The 23,862-nt window shown below is 37.9% G+C and overlaps 1 protein-coding gene and 2 long non-coding RNA genes across 3 annotated transcripts; 1 reads left to right on the top strand and 2 right to left on the bottom strand.

Moving 5' to 3' along the window:
- Positions 1-1,646: 1,646 nt before the first annotated feature.
- On the bottom strand, positions 1,647-18,493 carry LOC149113228 (uncharacterized). The gene is made up of 9 exons (XM_089288102.1): positions 18,058-18,493; positions 16,806-16,955; positions 15,924-16,052; positions 15,055-15,183; positions 14,246-14,497; positions 13,406-13,732; positions 11,942-12,190; positions 10,381-10,692; positions 1,647-1,966 (listed from the first exon to the last, which is right to left on the bottom strand). Exons 1-9 carry the CDS (start codon positions 18,467-18,469, stop codon positions 1,647-1,649), a joined length of 2,280 nt encoding a protein of 759 aa, XP_089144228.1. The 5' UTR covers positions 18,470-18,493.
- Positions 4,301-9,292, top strand: LOC149113229 (uncharacterized). The gene is made up of 2 exons (XR_016206708.1): positions 4,301-4,559; positions 7,378-9,292. It is a non-coding gene; the product is annotated as an uncharacterized LOC149113229 (long non-coding RNA).
- A 3,643-nt stretch (positions 18,494-22,136) lies between the features above and the next one.
- On the bottom strand, positions 22,137-22,518 carry LOC149113230 (uncharacterized). Its single transcript, XR_016206713.1, has 2 exons — positions 22,377-22,518; positions 22,137-22,191 (listed from the first exon to the last, which is right to left on the bottom strand). It is a non-coding gene; the product is annotated as an uncharacterized LOC149113230 (long non-coding RNA).
- Positions 22,519-23,862: the final 1,344 nt, after the last annotated feature.

A 23,862-nucleotide genomic window follows, 5' to 3' on the forward strand; every position in this document is an offset into this window, starting at 1 on the left:
GTTAATCGTTTTCATGATAATATCGATTTTACTTAAAATACATCACGGCAAACTATCACCCCAAACCACTACATGATGTAAATTTTTCATCCATTTGACCAAGGAAAGTAATGGTCATAAAAAAAAAACTGATTCAAAGCACGTTTCAGCCTACGCCAAGCCAATCGAACTTCACAGTCGTTGAGGTCCAAGGCGGACTCTCATGTGGAAGGGTCTGGGATGCTCGTAATGTCTGAAACTGCTCTTTGTTCCGTTTCTGGATTTATTAAAAGCAGTCATTGTTTCAAGTTGTTTCACAACGAATGATTTCCATCACTTCTCATGAAAATTATTTCTCCATGAAACAATCGCAAACGTTGTTTTGTCATTTTAACGGACTCCGATTGAAAATTCAACAACAACTTTATTATTTATTATGACTCGCATATTTACAATTTTACGGAAATATATACACATTGAGTTAAAAAAAAAGCTTGACAATAGCAACAGCGCGAACCCGCAAGTAGCCTGGGCTCATCTAGGCAAGCCACATCTATATTTATATTAGACAATTCACCTTGCCTGTGATAAGAAACAAGGCTGAAACACCGAAAATAATTCAGAAATATTTACAGCAGTTATGGTTGAATGGGTTACTCGGTGATATTGACTAAAGAATGATGTCATATTTTCAATTACCTATTTCGTAGAACACTTCAATGTCAGAGGGAGTGAAATATAAGGCTCCAGTGAAAAACCCACAGTCGCCAGCTAAATATCCGTGGGGTACAGAATATGTAGAGCCACACCTGGTATAAGAATTGGTAGGTTGGTTGATGGTAGGGTTGTTTGATATGTAGATATCATGTACATGTCCTGCACCATAACCAAAAGTGGGTCCATAAGAGGAACACCTGTAGATTGCTTCGGTCTTTTTTTGATACTGAGTCAGCTTGACAGGATTATATCCATCTTTGTTGTAAAGCGAAAACAGGAAAGCTTTACTGGCTGAGGAGTAACTGCAAGAACCTGAAACTGATGAAGAAAAGCGGATTGTGGCATTTAGAAATAAAAACGAAAAGAAGGTAATAAAATAAAAATGCTTCAGAGCAGAGAAACAACTGCAACAACAAGGAAAAAGTGTTTGACCACTGAAGTGGCTGGCAAAGACGTTATGTGAAAACTTTATCCTGAGGTCCTTACTGACTACAGGGGTAAATCGACAAGCCATGCGAAAACAACGTTCATTTAACACAACAACAACCACAAGGGAACGAACTAATATCGATCAAATTAAAAGCATAATGTTTCTCCACAGCAACACCAACAGAAGCAAGAATACTTATTCATAAGGCCCAGCAAAATAATGAAAAATTATTGGACGAGATTGAGCAAAATATGGTGATTTGTCAGTGGCGAGCAGATCAGTAATTGATCTTCGAGACACGAATCACGATATTTTGCGATATCGGAGATCAATTGCTTTTTTATTCGCTCACCAAGTTTGTTTTCATTTTTAAATCACTCTCCGTCTGATCGCTCAGGAAAGCGACCTGCCGTTTCCCACTTAAGAGTGTGGTTACAATTACACATGAGTAGAACTATTATTTGCATTTACACGGTATTACGCATGAGCAGACCATTATTTGCAGGCAGTTATTTGAAGGTCACTTGGTGGGCTCTCGGCCAATGAAAAGGAAGCAAATACATCGAATGATAATGATAAGTATATACGTACTTAGCCAAGACGTATCGGTATATCCACCAAATATGTATTGGCCAACTTTAATAATGGTCACAGTGGGTCCCTTTCCATCACAGTTGCTGTGGAATGTTGACGCATCCCAGCCGTCTGTCTTAGCATGCCAACATCGCTCAAAGTAAATACGGGATGCACTCGGGAGAGCTGGGTCTAAGTAAGTTATCAGCTTCCCTAAGTATTTGCTGTGATCGAGATCGCCAAGAATAACAGATGCACCGAGGCCGCCTGGGTACGAGGAACAAGAGGTTAGCTGTGACATTGATTTTAGCCAAATTTAGGCGAAAGAAAATGACCGCTGAATTGGGGGAAATATAAAACCTAACCACTGAAAACAGTGAGGGAATATTTCAGTAACACAACTTATACAAAACAAGGCACGGATGGACAGAAATTGAAGAAGATTTAAACGGATGGCGAAATGAGTTTTTGAAACATGTTATAGGCTGAACAGTTTTCAAAGTCTGTATCGTCTGCTTGCATTGTCATCTTTAATTATAACGCCTGGGAGAAGCATTTGTTTGTAATAAAGCTATGGCTTTGTTATTTAGATCCATAGAAGTAATGTCTTCGCTAACATTTAGTTTTATAGCGAGTATTTGACAAAACTAAATGAAATACACCAAACTCAGCTGGGCACAATCCTTCTAATACAGCCGTTTCGCAGTAGCAAAACAGTCAGATTTTGAGGTCTTCTGTTCATCCGTTGTAATAGCCACATGTAGCTTCACAAGACTGAATGCAAATGTCAAACTCCTATCTAAAACCAATAACTGTCGCAAGTATTACATCAACCCAACAAAGAAACACGAATTCACTGGAAAAGTTGAAAATTTACATGGACATGTCAATTTTAATTTACAGTATGTAAATCTTGATTTACATTATTTGTAAATTACAATTTACATGTTAGGGTTTTGTAAAATAAATTTACAGGAAATTTACAGCATTTAGTACAGCATGTAAATGTTCTGTAAATAGTGATTTACATTGTCTTTGTCGACAATGATCATTTGAAGAACATGTAAAAACCTGTAAAATATTTTACGCACTTTTACAGTATCTGCCTTTGTAAAAAAACATGTAAATTGCTTTGCTAAACCATGTAAGAAACGTGTAAATAATTCAAGCGAATGCTGTAAAAAGTCTGGAAATGTTATGTTTGTAACCTTGTAAAAACCATGTAAATGAAAAAAGGGGGCCTGTAAGAAACATGTAAAAACCATGTAAATGAAAAAAGGGGGCCTGTAAGAAACATGTAAAAACCATGTAAATGAAAAAAGGGGGCCTGTAAGAAACATGTAAAAACAATGTAAATGAAAGAAAGGGAGCCTGTAAGAAACATGTAAAAACCATGTAAATGGAAAACCTAGAAGTTGCCGGGTGCGGTGGGGGGCTGTAAATAGCCTGTTAAAAACATGTAAATCAAAAACGGGGACCTTGCAAAGGCTGTGAAAACAATTTAAATGAGATAATGGGGGCTTTTCGAAAAACTGTAAAGACCACGTTAATGTAAAATAGAGACTCTAAGAAAAAAAAGATCTAAATTTAAGAGAAGGCCTGCCTAAACCCTGCAAAAACCATGTAATGGAAAAGTGGGCTTATTTAATATAACTCTGGTGTAACCGTTCAACCAACGGAGACTGTTCAAATGATGTAAATTCCAAGTTACCGACAGGTTCGCTATCCTCTTGTAAATGAAGAGTTACCCCGGCCAGGTTAAACTTGGGAGGACGGGAGGGGGAGAGAGAGGAAGGGTTGTCTCGGGTAACCGAGAACATATAAATGGGACCTTTTAAAGGCGCGTAAAGTTAAAATGTAACACCGCCCTAAAGCTCCGTAAGCCTACCGTGAAGCCTCCATTAAGGTGCCTTTTACGTTGAAGCATTTGAACTTCTCTAAAGTCCAAGTATGTGCTATAGTGTGCTTTAAATTGAAGTTGGGTTAGAAGGTATGCACCAAACTAAATCGCTGCATTGATCGACACCGCACTAAGCTGTCTTCTTGTGAACTTTCCGCGCATCCACAACGACAAAATAAAACTAGAATTGTTACTGCACATGCAGACGTCCCAAGCTGACGTCTCTACAAAAGAGAAAAATTAATTCTCGGACACGTACGTATTTATTCATGAAGGACCATGAAAGCGTCACGTTTTGTGTGAGTTCAAGACGGAAAGAGCCCTGGTAACCGAGTTTGAACTGACGCGAGTTAGGTTAGGCAGGGAACCATAAGGGACACGGCCGGCCCAACGACCATTTTCTCTCGAATGCTTTGAAACGCTGTTTTAGGCTATCTGGTGTACTTTCAAAGCTCTGTAGGTTAATTTTAGGTTGCGCAACAAAAAAAATTATCTGTTCGGTTATTCTAGAGGAGCTTGAGTATTCTCGTACTTATTAGGGCTTTTTTGTCCATTTCCCGAAAACGTTAGGACTTATCGCCTTTCCGAAAATGATAGCTGACTTTTTTTCGGTACCCAAAATGACATTTTTTTTTTGTTGTTGTTTTTTCTTTGGTGATTTCTACCGTTCTGTGCTTTCATTGTCGTCACTGTTGTCCCAGTCCCTTTGTAAGAGCATACCAGCCTTGTGAGTGCCCGATCTCCAACAAACAGGAATCAGCGGTCTTCATGTTAGGTACCAGGTCCTCTCGGTTCTCCCGCCATGTTTGGCAGTTCGTTGGAACTTGCATCGAACTCGAGTTCTGTGTTAGCGGGCCAAAATCCATTCTACCTTCACTTCGTCATCGTGCACGGTTTCAAGGCAAAGTTTTCCGTCACCCAGAAGCTGAAGATAGCGATTACAGGCAACAACAACAACAGGTAAGCAAGTTTTGCATAAATTGAACGAGTAGAGTAAAGTAACGTCAAGATACGTATACATTTCGTTTTGCCTTTGGTTGTGAATGTGTCATTATCAAGGAGAAGTTACATTGCTTGTGGAATCGACTTTGTTAATGTTTACCTGCCGTGCACAAAGAACTTTATTATCTGTTATTATCTGTTCTGTTCTCGATAACCGAGTAAGAACATGCGACATTTGTTATTGGCTTATATGCATCTTATGATTCCTTCTGATGCATTCTCATGTAAGGGGTTATGTTGCCCTCTGACGTGAATGCTAGTAAGCTAAAATGTAATGTGCCATCTTCAGCAGAGAAATTTCTCTTATGCTAGTGTAAGTATTCTGAAGTTACTTAAGTGTCTACAGTTGTACCTACATGCAAGTTACAATATGCTACACAACTGTACGTGGACATTGCACCCACTGGTGCTGATAGTAAGTTAAATGTTGTGAAATTTTCTTTCACAAAAAAAACACTACGATACTTTATAAAGGGGTATACATGTACCTCAAACTGTCATGAAAACTACACAGGACTTGGAAAAAAAAAGGAAGAGTAACTTGCCCAGTCGGGAAAATCTACTTGTCTTGGACGACACAGTATAGTCAATCGATTATTTCATAACAATCAATAGAAATTAGTCAATGATATCAGAAATCAATAAAAGGATTCATCATGGGTAACCAATTGTGATCAAATTTTCAATAAGCATTATCAATTTTGCTGATACTAGCTTATCTTTTAAGCAACATTTAATAAGAAAGATATAAAGTGAAATATAAACTCATGAATACAATTGCATAAAAACATAACATTGTATCTTGTAAACAGAATATTTTGCTGCCATACATGTATCGGGGACTATTTTGGGGGTCTTTGGTAGTGCCTTTGAAATCTACATAAAAAAGTTACAATCAATCATTGTGTTGAGGGACACAATTTTTCTACAGTTTATGTGAACTAACAAAGAGAGGCCAACTTTCAATTGATTCTCTAATGACTGATAAATTTGGTAAAATCAAATCGATAACTTGAAACTTCACTAGCATGTGAGTATGAATTTCTTTCAGTTGATTGACAGCAGTGATAACACTTACATTAATTTCAATTTATTGATTTATATCAATTTATGGATCAATTTCAATCGATTGCCTTACCCTGGGATGACCAGACAGCACTTTAGAGCCCTGTTACAGCTGTACATTTTACTTGTACGAAATTGGGCTCTTACCAAATACATGTAGGTTTCATGTGTCATGCATCTGTTCATTCATCTGTAGCAGGGCAGGAAAAAAAATTGTAAGTCACTTGCCCAGTGGGCCAGTCAATTTCAGTTTTCTCTTGCCCCCATTTAAATATTAGTTGCCAGTGTGGTGGCCAGTAAGGAAATCAGAGGACAAATGCGAATGAAGTACGCTCGGATTCCTAACTAATTCTTGCTTTCAACCTAATAATTAACTAATCTTTAGGTCTTAAGTTTTGAAATGGAATGACTGGAAATTATCATTTCTCAAGCTGGCATTTTTAGTCAGACTCACAAGACTACTGAGGCTACATTGTAATTTCACTTGCCCAAGAGCAAAATTTACTTGGCTGAGGAAACCAGACCTGGGTTTTTCCTACCCTGAGTAGATCACAGATAACACCAAAATGTGGTAAAAGCAAAAAAATATTCACATAAGCCATTACCAGAGTGTGTCTCAGAATCTGAATTTTTCAGGCGTGTCACTGATGTTCTTACCACATTTTGATGTCTTCTGTGATCTATTACTGAACAGATGCGTGACAACATAGAATCTATCTGCTTTGTAATACATAACAAAGAAACAAAAACAAACATTTATGACATCAGCTGTACCTTTGTCCACCAATAGAGCATAAGTGCACGTACGAAACAATCAAATTGTGCCTGCAAATAACTTGACTTACTATTTAAACATTGTTTGATAGGAGTTTGATTTATTTTGCATGAATATTACAATGTAGAAGATAGTGAACATTGAATATTTACTGCCACACATTTTGAGTGTAGTTCTTCTACATCCTCTGAAATTCAGTGCCTTCCAATCAGAGATGCAAAGTTTTTGTCACACAGTAGCTACAGATGTAGATGTAAGATCTGTTTGATTGATGAATATTCAGGGCTCAAAATAATGGCTGGTCAACGGGCAATGTCTGGCCAGAATGGTGACTTGACTGGCCAAAAACTTCACTCGCCGGTCATGTTGACCAGTCATGTCATGTTGAGACGGTCACGTTGTTCATTCTTGAATAAACAATCAAATCCCCAACTGTAAATCTGAGAGTTTTTAATCTCATATTTATTATGACCTCTAATGAAAACATACACCAATGTATACATGTATCTGTTCAAACGGCTAATGACCATTCGCTTGCTGTTTGTCATGCATTCAAGATCAATAGGAATGCCATTCGAGTGGCTGGGGTTAAATCTGTTCGGAAAAATATTAAGCCAATTTTTAAACGGTCTAGCAGTGACTGGAACAAACAAACTATATTTGTGGGTTTAATTTGGCTCACATTACATGTACTTGATTTTTGCGTAAATATCCTGACCGGTCAGGAACGAGACGTGACTGAGCTAAAATTACTTTGGCCAGTCAACATGACTGGCTACAGTCCGATTTCAAAGGTCACAGTATAAATTGGAATGATAAGAAACAAAATAATAACTCCAGCGTAAAATTCGCTGATTGATATCATACACAGAATTTGCTGATTCATACTCAGGCATAACTTATCTTATTTAACGAAATGTTTTATGTTACTTGTAGGATGAAGTAAAATTGAGAGTGGTCAATACATGCATACTCCTTGGCATTGATGCTTGATCAGGAAAAAATCAGCCACTGAGAAGTCTACAGTACTTATGACTCTATAAGGGGTCCAAGGCCCATTTCTTGAAGGCCCTGGAAACTTTTCGGGCCCACAAAGCCATCTTTAATTGAGCTGTGTCTAAAACCTAAGAGCTGTATATGCCTGAAACTTCTTGTGTGAAGGAAACCTCTGTTCATATTGAGAATAAGCGATTAAAACAGCTCTGTAAGCATAAGATTTCAGATTTTGGTATGGCTTTCTGGGTGCGAAAACTTTTTGGGACCTTCGAGAAATGGGCCCCTGGTGCATTACAGTCTAACATGGTGACCTTCAACACTTTGATATGCTCTGGCAGCTTTCTGGCGTAAATTCAACCACTTTAAACATTATTTTTTAATGCTTTGAAGTATCACCTACACTGTACCTGTGTTAGTGAATTAGCATCAAATTTAAATATCTTAGATTGCTAGGTTGATACTTATTGTTCAATACAGCAGCTATAAGATTTCATCATAAAAAGAAAAGGCTATGTTTACATACATGTAGTACCAGAACAATAATTTATTAACTCATGATGTGTTATGGGAACTATGGTACTAGATAGGCCTTTCAATTTCAACAGGCCCCTATGAATTTTTTTTTTTACAGTACAGTTTTTTTTTTTTCACAAAAAGAAAAAGTAAAATTTTGAATATTGTTTACAGTGAATGCTTTGTCAGGGGTCCAAAATGTTTGTACTGTTTGGATTTCGTACAGTTTTGGAAAAAGAAGGAAACTGTGACTTTGTAAACATAGCCTAAAAGATGTCAGAAGCCTTGTTTTATGTTATGCAATGTAGTATTCCTTTGGCATGAATGTTTTTATGATGAATTTAAAATGTCAATCTCTATCTTGTGGTAAATGTTTTTTCTCCCTATTTTCTGTTATTTCAAAAGAACAATTCACTCTGAAAAAAGTTGATCAATACTTCACACTTACATTGCAGTAATTTTCATAATAAGGTAAAGGTAAAGTCTGCATACGAGCCACGTGGCCCAACAGGCTGGAGCTTATCCCGCTTTCTGTAGCAGGAAGCAACTAGGACTATTTCTACTCCCCCTGGATGAAATGCCAGTCCATTGCAGGGTTACCCCACCATTAAATTCACTGGTACCCACTTATACACCTGGGTGGAGAGGCACTGAGAGTAAAGTGTGTTGCCCAACAACACAACAGAATGTACCCGTCTAGGGCTTGAACCCAGATTGCTCGATCAGGAGTTGAGCGCACTACATGTAACTATGAGGCCATCATGCCTCCCCCATTTTTCATAATAATTATTAAGGCTAATTTAATCCTACATTAATTACTTGGTAAGAAAAAACAGTTTATTCATTCATTTTATGACAAAGGTATTATCATTATGTTACATTTGCCTTTGTGGATTTAGTATATATTTAAAACAGGTATCCATTCGCAAACAATTTTAATTTAGTAATGCACCTAAATTGCAAAATTTTTACTAGTTGTTGCTGACAACAGTATAGTTCTTAATCATTTTATTATCTTGAAAAGGTCTTGAATTTTAGTAGTCTTCTTGAAAAGTGCTTGAATTCGGTTAAAGGAGCTCAGTCATGGTATTTTAAAATATTTTGGCCATGCACAAAATTACATTTAAGTTGTCTTGTTATGGATAGATAGAAAAGAAAACATGTTTTATTTGTTGCAATGTATACATTGTAAACCTTATTCATGGTATATAAAAACTATTTGAAGTTTACTGAGTTTGTTCTGATTGCAATAAATTTCTGATTCTGTATAAATTTGCATATTTTCTACTATTATAATTAAGGTCAACAGATTTGATTACAATAAAACAGTACATTCCATGCATTTTTCTTCAAGTTATTATTTACAAGTCATTTATCGTACAGGGTTTCTGCCTCCCTTTTTCGATTTCTATGTTATTTACAGGCTCCCTTTTTCCATTTCCAGGTTATTTACAGGCTCCCTTTTTCAATTTACAGGTTATTTGCAGGCTCCCTTTTTCAATTTACAGGTTATTTACAGGCTCCCCTTTTCAATTTACATGCTATTTACAGGCTCCCTTTTTCGATTTTCATGTTATTTACAGGCTCCCTTTTTCGATTTACATGTTATTTACAGGCTCCCTTCTTCGATTTACATGTTATTTACAGGCTCCCTTTTTCGATTTACATGTTATTTACAGGCTCCCTTCTTCGATTTACATGTTATTTACAGGCTCCCTTCTTCGATTTACATGTTATTTACAGGCTCTCTTTTACGATTTACATGTTATTTACAGCCTCCCTTTTTTGATTTACATGTTATTTACAGCCTCCCTTTTTCAATTTACATGTTCTTTATGGGCTCCGTTTTTGATTTCCATGTTATTTACAGACTCCCTTTTCGATTTACACGTTATTTACAGGCTCCATTTTCGATTTACATGTTATTTACAGGCTCCCTTTTTTGATTTACACGTTATTTACAGGCTCCCTTTTTTGATTTACACGTTATTTACAGGCTCCTGTTTTCATTTTCCATGTTATTTACAGCCTCCCTTTTTTTATTTACATGTTGTTTACAGCCTCCCCTTTTTTATTTACATGTTATTTACAGTATTATGGCAGCCTCCCTGTATTAAATTTACATGTTATTTACGGGTTTCTAGGTTGAATCACAAGAAATTTACAGGCTATTTACAGTATTCGCAGGAACAGTTTACATGTTATTTACATGATCTTAGCCCTTTGCTTTGAAACATTTACAGTGTTTTCTTCATCATTTACATGTTTCACTTAAAATATTTACATGTTTTTTACATGAAACCTCCAAAACATGTAAAAGGGGAAAAATCATGTAAATTATTCTTTACAGTGTCTTTTTGATTATTTACATGTTAATTACATGTTATTTACATACTCTGTAAATTTTCAACTTTTCCAGTGATTTATTACCTATTTCGTAAAACACTTCAATGTCAGTTGGCGTGAAATGACTGGTTCCAGTGAAAAATTCACAGCCAGCAGTTGAATATCCGGAGGGGAAGGAGTAGGTTCCGCCACACTGGGTAGAAGAATTTTGGTTGGCCGTAGCGTTGTCCGATATGTAGATATCAGGCCCGTAACCGAAGCTGGGGCCGTAATTGGGCTCAGTGTACATTGCATACTGCTGATTTTGATACTGAGTCAACTTCACAGGATTATATCCTTTGACATTGTAGAGCGAGAAGATGAAAGCTTTCCTAGCTGAAGTATAACCGCCAGAATCTAAGATGAAAATAAGCGTCTAAACATTCTGACAATCAACTAGACTACGTGTAGTCTCTCTTTCGCTTAGTCCGTCGAGCGTGACCGTGAATAAACCTCGAGGAAAAAAAGGCCGCGCGAAATCCCACGGGCCATTTTTTTCGCGGTGTTCTACCCGCATCCCCAGGGGAACTCCCAAATGAAAAGGTCGGGGACCCTCGTTGTTTTGCTGAAGGATTCTGGTCTCGCTTACGTCGTTTACGACGAAACGCCACTATTTTTAGCTGCCAAAGTATTTTTTAGTGTAAACTCGAAGAAACAATAACAACAACAATAGTTTTTAGGGTCGATTTGCGCCGATCTCTCGAGTCAGGTCTACTAGCGCGGGCTCCTTGCCTGATCAGCGGCTGGTAATCGAACCTATTCCGTTTTAAGTGGTATCTTTCAGGCATCCAATAAAAGCTCGAGCAACGCCCAAAGTGGTCTCCTTTAGAGGTTGTAAAATTCAATTTTTCGACGAACATCCCCGACCTTCTCAAATGGGAGTTCCCCCGTACTCGCTCACGCACGAAGGACTAACGATCAACTGAAACAAATAGCACAGTAAAAGAAATCGTGTTAATGGATATATTTTTATATAACAAAAATACCTTATTACATGAAATTATCGGGACACGTTAATTTCGCGAATTTCGCGATTTAAAAATATCGCGAGATTAAAGTGACGCGAACAATGAGTGTCGCGAAAATGAAGTGACTTACTTTTGAGATATAGGATCGCCGTTGCGTTTTTGTTAATTTTGACGTGATTGTACCTTTGATAAAGTCGGTTTTTTAAATTCAAGGACATGTTGAAGTAAAATTGCCAAGGAAATAAATTGTGTGTTACTCAAAAACGCGAAGTTAAAGTGATTCAAAGTACAAAATTCTTGCAAAATCGCAAAATTTAAGTGTCGCGAAATGTGCGCACCTCAAACTCGCGAAATAAACGTGTCGCGAAAATTTCATGTAATAAGTTAGGTAGACCAGAAAAATGCAGTCATAGCGCAACAAAGGCGCAAGTCGAGAGGATTTCAAAGGTGTTTCGCATGATGCTTGAAAGAGTTATAAGATTATATTAGTGTTAAGCGATAACTTATCGTTGCATGAATGACATCGACATGTTCTGGCTGAGGAAGAAAACTGATAACAATGACAAGGTTTCACATTTGTCCAGAAGGCCTAAGAAACGAAGACAGTTCAGACTGAAAACTTTCTCAAAATTACTCACTTTGCCAAGAAAGATCAGTATATCCACCAAATATGTAGCTGCCGGACTTAATGATCGTCACAGTGGGTCCCTTTCCGTCACAGTTGTTGTGGAATGTAGATGCAGCCGAGCCGTCAGTCTTTGCATGCCAGCACCGCACAAACTCACTGCGGAATGCATCCGGGACGACTGGATCTAAATAAGAAATAAGCTTTCCCAAGTATTTGCCGAAATCGAGGCTTCCAAGAATGTCCGATGCACCAAGGCCCCCTGTAGAATAAAAGAAAATTTGTGGTATTTTGAAGTGAGATAAAGGCAAATGAATTCGTAGTTCTTAGCTGTTTACCAAAAATGCCCGCTGGTAAGTTCCGTTCCGATTGACGATTTACCATTTACTCAAGAAAAACCAATTTACCAAAAGAGACCAGGACAAGTTCAACTTGATTATATTCCAAGATGGCGGTGAAAGATTGCCAATGGTAATAAGCACGTTTTCCAGTCGGAAATTTCTGTTGAGAATTATGAAATTTCCCGTTCGGTCGAGCCAAAATTGTCTTACCATTTACATTCTGACCGAAATTTCCGGAATTTTTTAGTAACTGGTCGTTTAATGTCTTTTAATGAAATTTGACATACTGATTCGGCAAAATGAGTTTCAAATAAGATGTGTTTACGATATGATAAAAAACACTTTGCATCTTTCCTGGAAACATTCTCACGTCTTTTCCAAACTACGGCAGACATGCTCATGTTCCGAAATGATAAAGACCTTGGGATAATATCTGAAAGTTTTGAAAGTCTCACCAAACAAGTCAAAAATCTTTCCAACATAGTCGAAAATCTACGGCTTCACTCTATAAGATAAGGTAAAGTCTGCATACGAGCCAAGTGGCCCATCAGGCCGGAGCTAATCCCAGTTTCTGTAGTATGAAACGACTAGGAGTATTTCTACTCCTCCCTGGATTGGATGCTAGTCCATAGCAGGGTTATCCCCAGCTTTAAGTTCGCCGGTACCCATTTGTACGCCTGGGTGGAGAGGGGCACTGTGGGAGTAAAGTGTCTTGCCCAAGAATACAACACAACGTCCCCGGCCAGGGCTCGAACCCGAACCGCTCAATCCGGAGACGAACGCACTAACCATGAGGCCACCGCGCCTCCCACAACTATGAAGTATACTGCAATTGATTGTACTGACAGAGGCAGGCATCTGAAAGAAATTGTAGCGTTTATGCTGAAAAACAGGTTACACGAGGAATTATCAAGTGAACCAATCAAACCAGAACCAAATACATGTAGCTGAGCGCGCAGAAGCAGAAGCAGAAGAGCGGGAAAAGGTGTGCGAGAGCTGTGTACGAGCGAGTTGCGATTGGTTCTGATCTTAGATTACTTCTGATTGGACGACAGCGTGGTGCGAGCATCGTCAGCCAGTCGCTTATTGTAGTGATTACTTTGGTTGAAGCCGCTTTATTTGCGAATATTTATTACCTATTTCGTAGAACACTTCAATGTCAGTAGGAGTGAAATATCGGCCTCCAGTGAAAAATCCACAGTAACCAGTTACATATCCGGGGGGAACGGAGTACGTAGAGCCACATCGGGTATAAGAATGTTGGTTGCTCAAAGCGTTGTCCGATATGAAGATGTCATGGCCATAACTAACTTGAAAATGACCAAAAATGGGTCCGTAACTGGAAGAACCATACATTGCTTTTTCCTGATTTCGATACTGGGTCAGCTTGACAGGATTATATCCTTTGCTGTTGTAAAGCGAGAAGATGAAAGCTTTACTGGCTGTAGAGAAGTCGCAAGGAGCTGAAATGAAGAGAAACGTTTGAAACATTCTGAATACCTCGGCTGTAAACAGACACTGATGAAAGGAAATTGTATTGCCCGGACGGGGAGGGGGGTCACTTCCTTATATGGGCTATACAGGTATGTGCGGCTCCACAGGGTATGGCTTTTTAGCAGTTTTTGTCGTAAATAGAGTATAGATTTTGGCCATTTAGGTCCCAAATAGGGTATGGTTTTTGAACTCTAGTCTTGGATCGGGTATGTCTTATAGAAAAAGCTATCCTTCCACTAAAAGCATATAAACATTGCCTTTAACCTTGGTCTGAACTAGGGAACTAATTATAAGGCAGGTCTGAAACAAGGTATTGATTCAAGGGTCTGGTCTTAAATGAGGTATCGGACTTTTGGTCATGTCGTAAATAGGGTAGGGAAAATCGCAGACTTTGGTCATAAATAGGGTATGGGTTTTGTGAAGCGGGTCGCACACCCCCACCAAATTTAAAAAAAGAAAACAACTGTCTAATTGCTACTTACTGCTATGCCAGGACACGTCGGTATATGCACCAAATGTGTAGTTGCCGGACTTAATGATGGTCAAGGTGGGTCCCTTTCCATCACAGTTGTCGTGGAATATCGATGCAGCCGAGCCGTCAGTCTTGGCATGCCAGCACCGCACAAACCCACTACGCTGTGAGCTCAGGAGGACTGGGTCCAAAAAGGAAATCAGCTTCTCGGTGTAATTTTTGCGATCGAGACCAGCAAGAATAACGGATGAACCGAGGCCGCCTGGGTAAGAGAGAATAGCAAAGTGAGGCTTTGAGTCAAAAGAAAAAGCAGGAGCCATCTTAAATAAATTAGCAAATTATGGTAAAAAGGTTAAGTGGGAATACGGGCCAATTGGCCCATCAGGCCAGAGCTTATCCCGGTTTTTGTGGCATGAAGCAACTAGTAGTATTTCTACTCCCCCCTGGATGGAATGCTGGTCCATCGCAGGGTTACCCCCAGCATTAAGTTCGCCGGTACTCATTTATACACGTGGATGGAGTGAGGCTCCGTGAGAGTAAAGTGTCTTGCCCAAGAACACAACACAATGTCCTCGGCTAGGACTTGAACCAAGACCGGTCGATCCGGAGTCGAGCGCACTAACCATGAGGCCCCCGCGAACATGGCCCACCCACAAAAGCCTAGTTTTTGTATGAGACAAAAATATATCTTGATGTTTTGCTCACCCCCACACGGTGCACGTAGCGAACAAAAGTTATCCCAAGATTATAAAGCTAGGACAGAAGGGTTCGTTTATTAATTTATAATATCATTGCAAATATGACAGACTAAAAACTCACGGAAGCTTGTACAGTATTTTCCGTTTCCGAAATATGTTGGTTTGCACGAGCATATGTAGGATCCCGCAATATTGTTACAGTCGGCATTGACGTCACAATCATGTGACCCGTCGGGACATTCATCAACATCTGTAAAGCAAAGGAAAAGAAGCGCCAAAGGTGACTTGTGGACGAAGATTTTCCACGATGATCCGAAGGGATAAAACGAATCTTTACGATTGTCTTCCGAAGTTTGTCGAAGATTATCAGATATAACGACTGTTGATAACTTTATTTCCGCTCTTTTCAAGTACTCATTTTCTTATCGAAATGATTAAATTCGTTTTCCTGTTCAACTTTGCTATAGCACTTTGCTATAGCCTTGCCTTAGTGCGAAACCTCTGACGCAGCCTGTAGTTAGTTTGCTTTGTACAACAGGTGTAAAGATCAATAAACGAGTGGTAATCGAGGGATTGTCAGCTAGCACTTAAGTGGCCTACGTCACGGTTTGCGCATCTTGAAAAGTTTAGCCTAAATTTTTCAAGTTCGTCGTTTGTAATCCGTGTCAATCTCCTCCATCCTTAACCATCCTTGCTCCTTTATGGTTGATTATTATCTCTATTGTGTTTTTCTATCTTAGTAAATTTATATTTCCAGGTTTCCTTCAATTTAGATTCAATTTTGTACGTGGCCAAAATGACTCAAAATAACGTAACTGAGCTCCTTTAAATTCGAGCGAAGTAAAAAATTATAACACAAGATATGAGATTCTGAGACTGCTGTTTAGAGTTTGCCAAAACCGTGGACAAGAATTCATACCTACGTACTTACTTTATTTGAAAAGGTCGAGTTCAGGCAGCACTAGGCTGACCAAGTCATGTTATACTTACCAACGCAACCTTTTCCATCCTGATAAATAAACCCAGTCCTGTTACATAAGCAGCGATAAGAACCAATGGTATTCTGACACGTGGCACTCTCGTGACAAACAGGAACTGAGGAATTGCATTCGTCCAGGTCTGAGGGAAGGATAGCAAAATACACTCATCTTTTTTAAGGTTTTGAAATGGATAGAATTCGTTAACAACACCTCTGATTTTGGAGTCTCATAGAGGTCCATATTATCAAGTCAAGCTACCATTTTAAGGGTAAAGACTACAAATGTTCCTAGTTAAAGGACCTACTTCACGGTTTGCTCATATTGAAAAGTTTAGCCTATTTTTTTGAAGTTCTTCTTTTGTAAACCGTGTCAGTCTTCTCCATTCTAGACCATCCTTGTTTCTTTATGGTTTATTTAATATCTCTATCTTAGAAAACTGTTACTTTCGGGTTTCCTTCAATTTGAAGTTAATTTTGTAGTCTTTACCAGTAGTGAATGTGCATAATAAGAGGTCTGAAGTCTAAATATTGAAATTTGAAAGTAGCCCACCTTGGAATCAAATTAATGTATTTTGCCCAAAGTTTCCCAGAGAGGTTGTTGTAAATGGTAATTACTATTTTAAGTCTAAAAGAACCCCGACCTTGAATTTCCTTGACTCTAGCGCTACAAATAGACGATTTCCTCTTGTTAAATACTGCAAAAAAATCTAGATATCTGTATAAGACGTCAGGGTTAGAAAAAGACCTTGTCATAATCAAAAATACATTTTTTATTGTTACGTGCAAAAACCATGTATAATGTTTCGTAACTTTTTTCCTCATTTTGCTGCAAAAGCTGTGTGCAACTGGACACCTCAAAACAGCGACAAAAAAAGAAAACTGGGTAAAGTTACCTTCGGTTTTCATGTCACAGTATGCAAGTGCAACGTTGTCTGGTACAATAGAATAAAACCAGTATGTTCCACTGACGGCTTGTCCTCCTTCACTCGCCTTGATTTCATGGCACGATTCAGCAGGCAGTCCAGGAATGGAACCGAGGGGGACTGGAAAGCAAATATTATTCATTAGCTCTTATTAAAGAAAAGCACAAATTTTCTCCAAAACTTTCTTTTTCGCCATAAATCGGTCCAATTGACCATTCTTAGTCTTTAACGAGCAAAATTTGGCTCGATGAAGGAATTCATACATTTTTGTTTAACCGAGCTTAGTCGGTCTGTATGGGAGAATCTTGACCAAGGTCGTGAGTACAGACCTCACTGCGTTCGGTCTGTATGCAAGACCGAGATCAAGATTCTCCCATACAGACCGACTAAGCTCGGTTAATAAGATGTTTATTATATGGCACAAAAGAAAAATTTGATTCTTCTAATGTAACTGGTTTGTACTAGCTGGCATTTTCCTTGCGAACCGCGATGAGCTGAACTTAAATCGGCCAAAGTTTGCTCGTCCTCTTTAATATTTTTTTTCTCATCAGGCGTTTTGGCACTTCCACTAATAGTTTTTTAAGGAAATAGTCAACATTTTTGTATTTTAGTTTACAGCTTTTTCACCGCAAAATGTAACCGATTTAGGTGCCGGTCTAAATGGGAAAATCTAGACCGCGGTCAATATCGATTTTAGCCGATCAAATTCGTGAATTTGGTAGTTCCCAGTCCTTGTGAAACACATGTACAACCGTATAATAATCCGTGATATTAACCAGGTGTGTTACAGTTCCCGTGTGATTCTTGAATCATACTGAGGATGTTATCTATATATCGACATCATTTCATATACGTTTAAAGCGTAGAGAGCAGAATAATTAATGCATTTTGATCGGTTTATTCGAAGGATTCCCAGAGATTTTTTGACAACCTACAAAGATTCCAAAGTTTAACCGAAGACCTACAAAATTTCCGAAGATGACCCGACGAATTCCGACGATTTCCCAAGGTGATGTAAAGGCTCGTCAAGATGTAGAGAATTTCCAACATTCATCCGAAGTGTCCGACAATTTCAATCGTTATTGCATATATTTTTTCATCATGATAATTTTGCAATTCGTATTACCAACGTATGCATGATGTGCCTCTTTTCTTAAATCGAGAAACGAGAAATTCACTAAACCGGGTAAGAAAGGAACTTGATAAAACTATGATTAGTTACCTCTACCAAAGTCTCGTCTAAAGTAATATCTGTCAGGGTCTGGAACAAAATCTCCAGGTCTCGCTTCCTTGGTGCGATTGTTCAATTCACACATCTCTTTGGAAATAACGTAGTTGAAACTTTGGCACCGTAAGTCAAGGCGACACTCCTTAAGACAAACATACGAAGGATCCGTCATCCGTTTGAAGATGTGTCTCTGTAACATCATGCCAAACTGGGAAGCTTCTTTTCGACTTTGTCTGCTACATTGCTGTGCCTCCACGTTACAAAACAGTTGCGATACTCCAAGCACAGCTGCTAGGTAAAAAAGCTTTTTGACAAAAGCCATTACGCTCGACTCCTTGGCAAGACAGTCCTTAAAATCAACACAATGTAAAATAATTGTGAGTGTGCTTTGATAGTTTGAAATCATTTGGCAATTTAGCGCATGACATTTTTTTTTTAAAAACTTAAATAATATTCTATAACAAATTTATTTTTTGAAATTTTAATTTTACCCAACAAACTTAGTATGTGGAAACGGTGCCTTGTCATCAAGATTAATCACCTTCGAGAACTTGTTCGTAAAACACTCCGGACATTTGAGAACACTCGAGAAATGTAGAGAGCACTCGCCTGCGGCTCGTGTTTTCTATATTTCCCTCGTATTCTCAAATGCCCGTCGTGTCAGTTTTATCACAGTGTAATACACGGCTTAGGCTTCTTTATTTGTTAAATAAAATATATTTTCCCCACGAAACTTAACTTCTTTACTTCCTGAACGAATTGAGGAAAATTTCATAGAAAACTTTGATGGAAGTGACTCTCGGGAAAAAATTTTCGCCCTGGGCTATATAACTTCAATAAAAACTGGTTCTGAACTAGAAAAAAAGAACAAATTAAATTAATGGACCTGTTCAGTTAAATTGATGTCAAAAACATGAAAAGAAACATGACCACAAATATATTTATCGACGTTTCGGCGAAATTCCCCTACATCCAGGAAAACGGAGACTGATTTTAAGTTCAGGAAAGTCGCCAATTTGTGGTCCTATTTTATTTTACTGACGTTTCGTTTATTTAAAATTAGTTATACTGAATAAAAACAATACAGTTAATTATTTCAGTTTGAATACTTTCTCTACTCAACGAGTTTTGACAATGTTAAAAGACTTAAAAGTTTAGTTTTGTTCTGACACAAAATGGATGAAGCACAAAATCTGCTAATAAGACTGCTTAATTATAAACCCGTTGTTTATCAGTGAAATGAAGCTATTTACAGTTCTGCATATTTGTGGCTTTTTCCATTTGTGAAAGTTCGATCTATATTAAAAATTGAATACACCATACGCCCGGGCTAAAAGGTTTGTAAATATTATTGGTTCATTAAGTCATGTCCGTTAATTTCGTTTTGCCTGTGAAATTAATAGTCGTATTCACTTCTTCACCCATAAAGGAAGGTTGTTTTGTAAAACAAAGTTTGAAAAGCAGATTTCTAAGTGCTATAAGTGCGCTTGGACTAAACCACCTAGATTCGCCTTGATAACAGAATATATGATGGAGAGTCATTCTTGACTAAGGAGAACACATTGAAAACGCAACGACACAAAGGGATATGACTGGCCCCAATTAAAAACGCAACAATTAACGTTCATTTTTCCATTTTGGATTTGCATTTGAAGAAATGTCAGTCAGGGAAATCACATGATTATCGTGAGGCCATCGTTTTCGAAAAGCTCCGTTTTCAAAATGTTTTCCGTCCACACGAAAACGAAAAGCCGGCGTTTTCAAATTCCTGGCTTGAAGAGCGTTTTCGAAAAGCTCCATTTTCGTGACGGATTAATGTGCACTGTAGGCCTAACCGCAGAAATAAAGCTTCGTTTTCAAATTTATCCGGCCTGAGAAATGCGCATCCTGGACTCTTGTTCAGCTTTTATCATAATAATATGTGTGAAAAGATTAAATTGATAACTCAGCATTTTTTTCGGCAAATTCACCTCGGGCTGATTAATCCTTCAACCAAACTTCAACTACTCTTCCGCACAGCTGAAAAAATTCATTAGTACTGAATTAGGTCCTGAAAGTGCTATTTACAACAAAAAGAGACATACTCTTGAACAAAATTTAAAAGGAGGAAAGAATCTTTCGCTGTGTCAACAAATGTTAATAATTAAACGGCACCTTTTCCGTTAATGGCTTTAGCTTGGAAAAGCGAAAATATATTGTTTCTACTTAATTCGCGAACTAAACTTACGTTGCTAAAAACCATATTTAGTTAAGTTCTAAATTGTGACTCAGGACGTGTTTTTCATGGAATTGCTTTCAGTTAAGGTTTGCAATAAGTTTTTCTTTTGAATTATTAAAAATAAAAAAGGAAAACTTTGTAAGTTGAGTAAAATTAGAATTCATCAGGGAGATGTCATTTTGTGGTTTTAACTCATTTATATATCGAACCTCTACTTCGTTTGAACTATTTTTCGGTAAATTACAAAAACACTGTTTGTCATTTTCCAGTTTCAATGACCTAAAAAGCTTAGTTTTCTTTTTCCTACGACAAGATATTGATCGAATTTACGAATCCAAAAAACACGATCAAATGTTGTTTTTCAATATAACTGATGAATTAAAGTATTTGTGGCTTTTCGGTTTCATTTGTGAAGTTTTGCGGATGTATAACTTACTTACCCGCGTGAAAAGGTAAATAATATTTTTATTATGTAGTGACCGTTGATTTTGTATTGCATGGGGTTATATACTTGTATTGTATTGCATATTGTATTGCACATTGTTATATACTTGTTTGTTTCGTTCATCTGAGGTCCGATGACATTGCTCTAGCTTTTTTTTGCAAAACATAGTTAAAAAGGGAAGTGTATTCAATGCTTTCTTTTATGGAAAAGCACCTGTCAATAGCACTTAATTGCTTTTAACAAACGTGACAACAAAAGGAGTCAGTCATGTAACGTAGTTCTTATAAATAAGTATAAATAAGCTGAAGCAAGCCTGAAATTCTCCGCTAATCTTCAACGCAACGAAGAATTAAAATCGCAGATTTAACATCATTGATTAAGAAAGAAGAAGCTTGCGCACGCACAATTCCAACTCGCTTTGGGTTAATTGATTCACAATTCCATTTCCGGGCTGTGGAGAAATGGGAAGTCGTATGTGTCCGCATTTATAAATTTTAAATAAATTTTGTCCGCATTTATTTCGAGGAATAAATATAATCCATTGACTTACAGAAATGGAAAAGAGTGTACTTCTGTCCGCAGTCCTGGGTTCAAACTGAAGGGGAAAAAATACACTTTTTTTCAACACCTTTGTGCTGTTTTGAATAATTGCTTGTTTATCGTGTCTCGTCACTGCGCCTTTTTCAGCGTGTCACAAACTATGCCACAGACTCGTTTTGACAATTCGAAATATTTCAATGTATTGGCCAAAATGGGCGATAAACATGCTTAAAAACAGCTGCTCCAACGTGAATGTTTTCTGTCATAATTTGGTCAAGAGCAAAATAAAGTCTCGCTGTTTTCTTTTTAAACAGAGGCTCTAGCGCGGAAAGGGGTGGCTCCCATATGAAAACGTCGGTAATACTCGCCAAAAAAAATTGAATTTAGCTAAAGCAGACAAATATGGGCGTGTCTCGAGCTTTATTTGACCTCTAAAAGATGCTACTTAAAACGAAGAAGGGATGATTATATCATTGTGTAGAAACCAGGGATTTCATGGTGGTACTGGAAATTTTTTCATCTGCTGTTCGGGAAAGGAGCCCGGGCTTGTAGATCGGACTCGACAGCTAGCTAGAGAGCTGCGCAAATCGTCATCTCTTCGAGTGCACCCTAAAAGATGCATTGACAGCTACAACTAGTGGAATTTCGTCCTGAACACTCCAAGTGAGACCAAAATCCTTGATTTACACCCCAAAGCGAGACGACGAACATCCCCGACGTTTTCATATAGGATTGTTCCGTAGCTGTATGTGTCCTTGATGGAAATACAGCTGGAAAGTTTATGCCGTCTGTTTTGTTGCTGCAACTATAGAGTCTAAATACATAACAATTCTAGTTTAACACTTACGAACTTATGAAACCGTATAAAGCTTGTTCCTTTTCTTTTCGCCTGTGCTATGTTATAGACAATGAACGTTGTGTATCTCTGAAAAATATGAAAATTTTGTTGTCGTATATAAATTAGGGGCATTTTCCGTGAGTAATTACCACAGCATGCTATAAACGAAAAGCTAATGGGTTTAAGGACGAGTAACTGCAAATCACTAGCTACTAAATCCATTTTGGTTAATGCTAGGAGAGGCATACTCAGTAAAAAGCTGTTTTGCCCACCTTCTCTTCAGTTGTTCCTTTTGGTCGTGAGCTCTTGTCAAAAGTCAAACACAGCTAAATGGAGAGAGAAGCTTTTGAATTTTCAGTGGACAAGTCCTCCTACTAAATGGCAGGTGACTGCAATATAATGCTCATGTTTACCTACTTTACAGACACTATTTCTGATGGGTAATGAATTGTCGCATGATTAAGATGCTCATCTATTGAAATTTCAATAACAATAGCTAATATACCATATGCTTGTGAAATGTCTGGATTTTAAATGAACAGGTTTCTTGCCGGCTTCGACCCGGGAACATTTTTTTTTAACATCAACGGTTTTTACACAGAAGTCTAAAAATTAATCTTTTTCACCTATAAAAGATTTCAGTAATGACAGAAAGCTTATTTCGAGAGAGAGCATTTGATAATTAAATGGGGTAAAACAACGCAATTAAATGTTTCAGTTGTACCGTTTTACAAGCGAACTAATTATATTATTCGGTTTCATAGAAGCTTAATTTCAAAATTCAACGGTGACAAAACGTCTTACTGGAATTTCTCAACATTCCGAAGACGAAAACTTCAAAGGGTCTTGTAAGACTTCTCAGAATCGAGTTTAGCTGAGATATAACACGCCTCTGCTTAGTTTTCCAACCCGAATCTTCAACCAGGATCAACGGGCTCCTGCTTCAAGTAAATAAACAAAAGAAAAATAGAAGTTGAAAGAGAAAAATAAACCCTTTGGGAGACCCTGGCCCTGTACATGTAACCCAACATAAATTACTTGCAAATAACTCGGACGATTTTAATTTCGGACAAAAAACTGTCCCAAAATAAAATCGTCCGAAATGTTTATAGTACAGTATAACACTTTTAAATAGCTCTATAGCCACCAGTTTCTTTTATGGAGCGATCAGAGTTCGCTCCATAAAAGAAACTAGCGGCTTTAGAGCTATTTATCTGAACTAGTTGAGACACAGTTTAGGGGCCCGAAGATACGTAACGGATTGATAGAAATTTTCTTATTTTCCCGTCGGTATATCTGCAAAGCCAAAACTATCATTCTAACAGATATAGTTTCAGTCTAACACGTGGTTTTTATGTTTCAGGAAAGTGTCCGAAATTTTTGCCCGAAAAAAGTGTCTAAAATTTTTTTGGAGGGTGTAGGTTCGCAAGCATTCTTGAGATATGAGAATGGTATAATTCCCAGAAGATTCTTGGACTATATTGTGGTTAATTAGAGTGTCATTCCGTTCCCATAACAGCAGTACCCCATGAACACAAAGGATTTCCTGTGTAGGTCTCTAATTCAGGCTTTGGCTTTAAAATTGTTTTGGCGATGTCCACGGAACAATTAGCCAAAATGTATTGGGACTGAAGAAGTAAAAAACAATCTGTAAAAAGAATAAATTGACGGAACGAAACAGCTTAGGTGAGGCTGGAGTCTTTGTAAATGGAAAAGTATATGGTTTTTACTGAAGCAACAGACAAATGGCTGTACAAA

Source organism: Orbicella faveolata, unplaced genomic scaffold, assembly GCF_042242905.1.
Source record: "Orbicella faveolata isolate gen_17 unplaced genomic scaffold, um_ofav_v1 contig_15, whole genome shotgun sequence".
Classification (NCBI taxonomy): Eukaryota; Metazoa; Cnidaria; class Anthozoa; order Scleractinia; family Merulinidae; genus Orbicella; species Orbicella faveolata.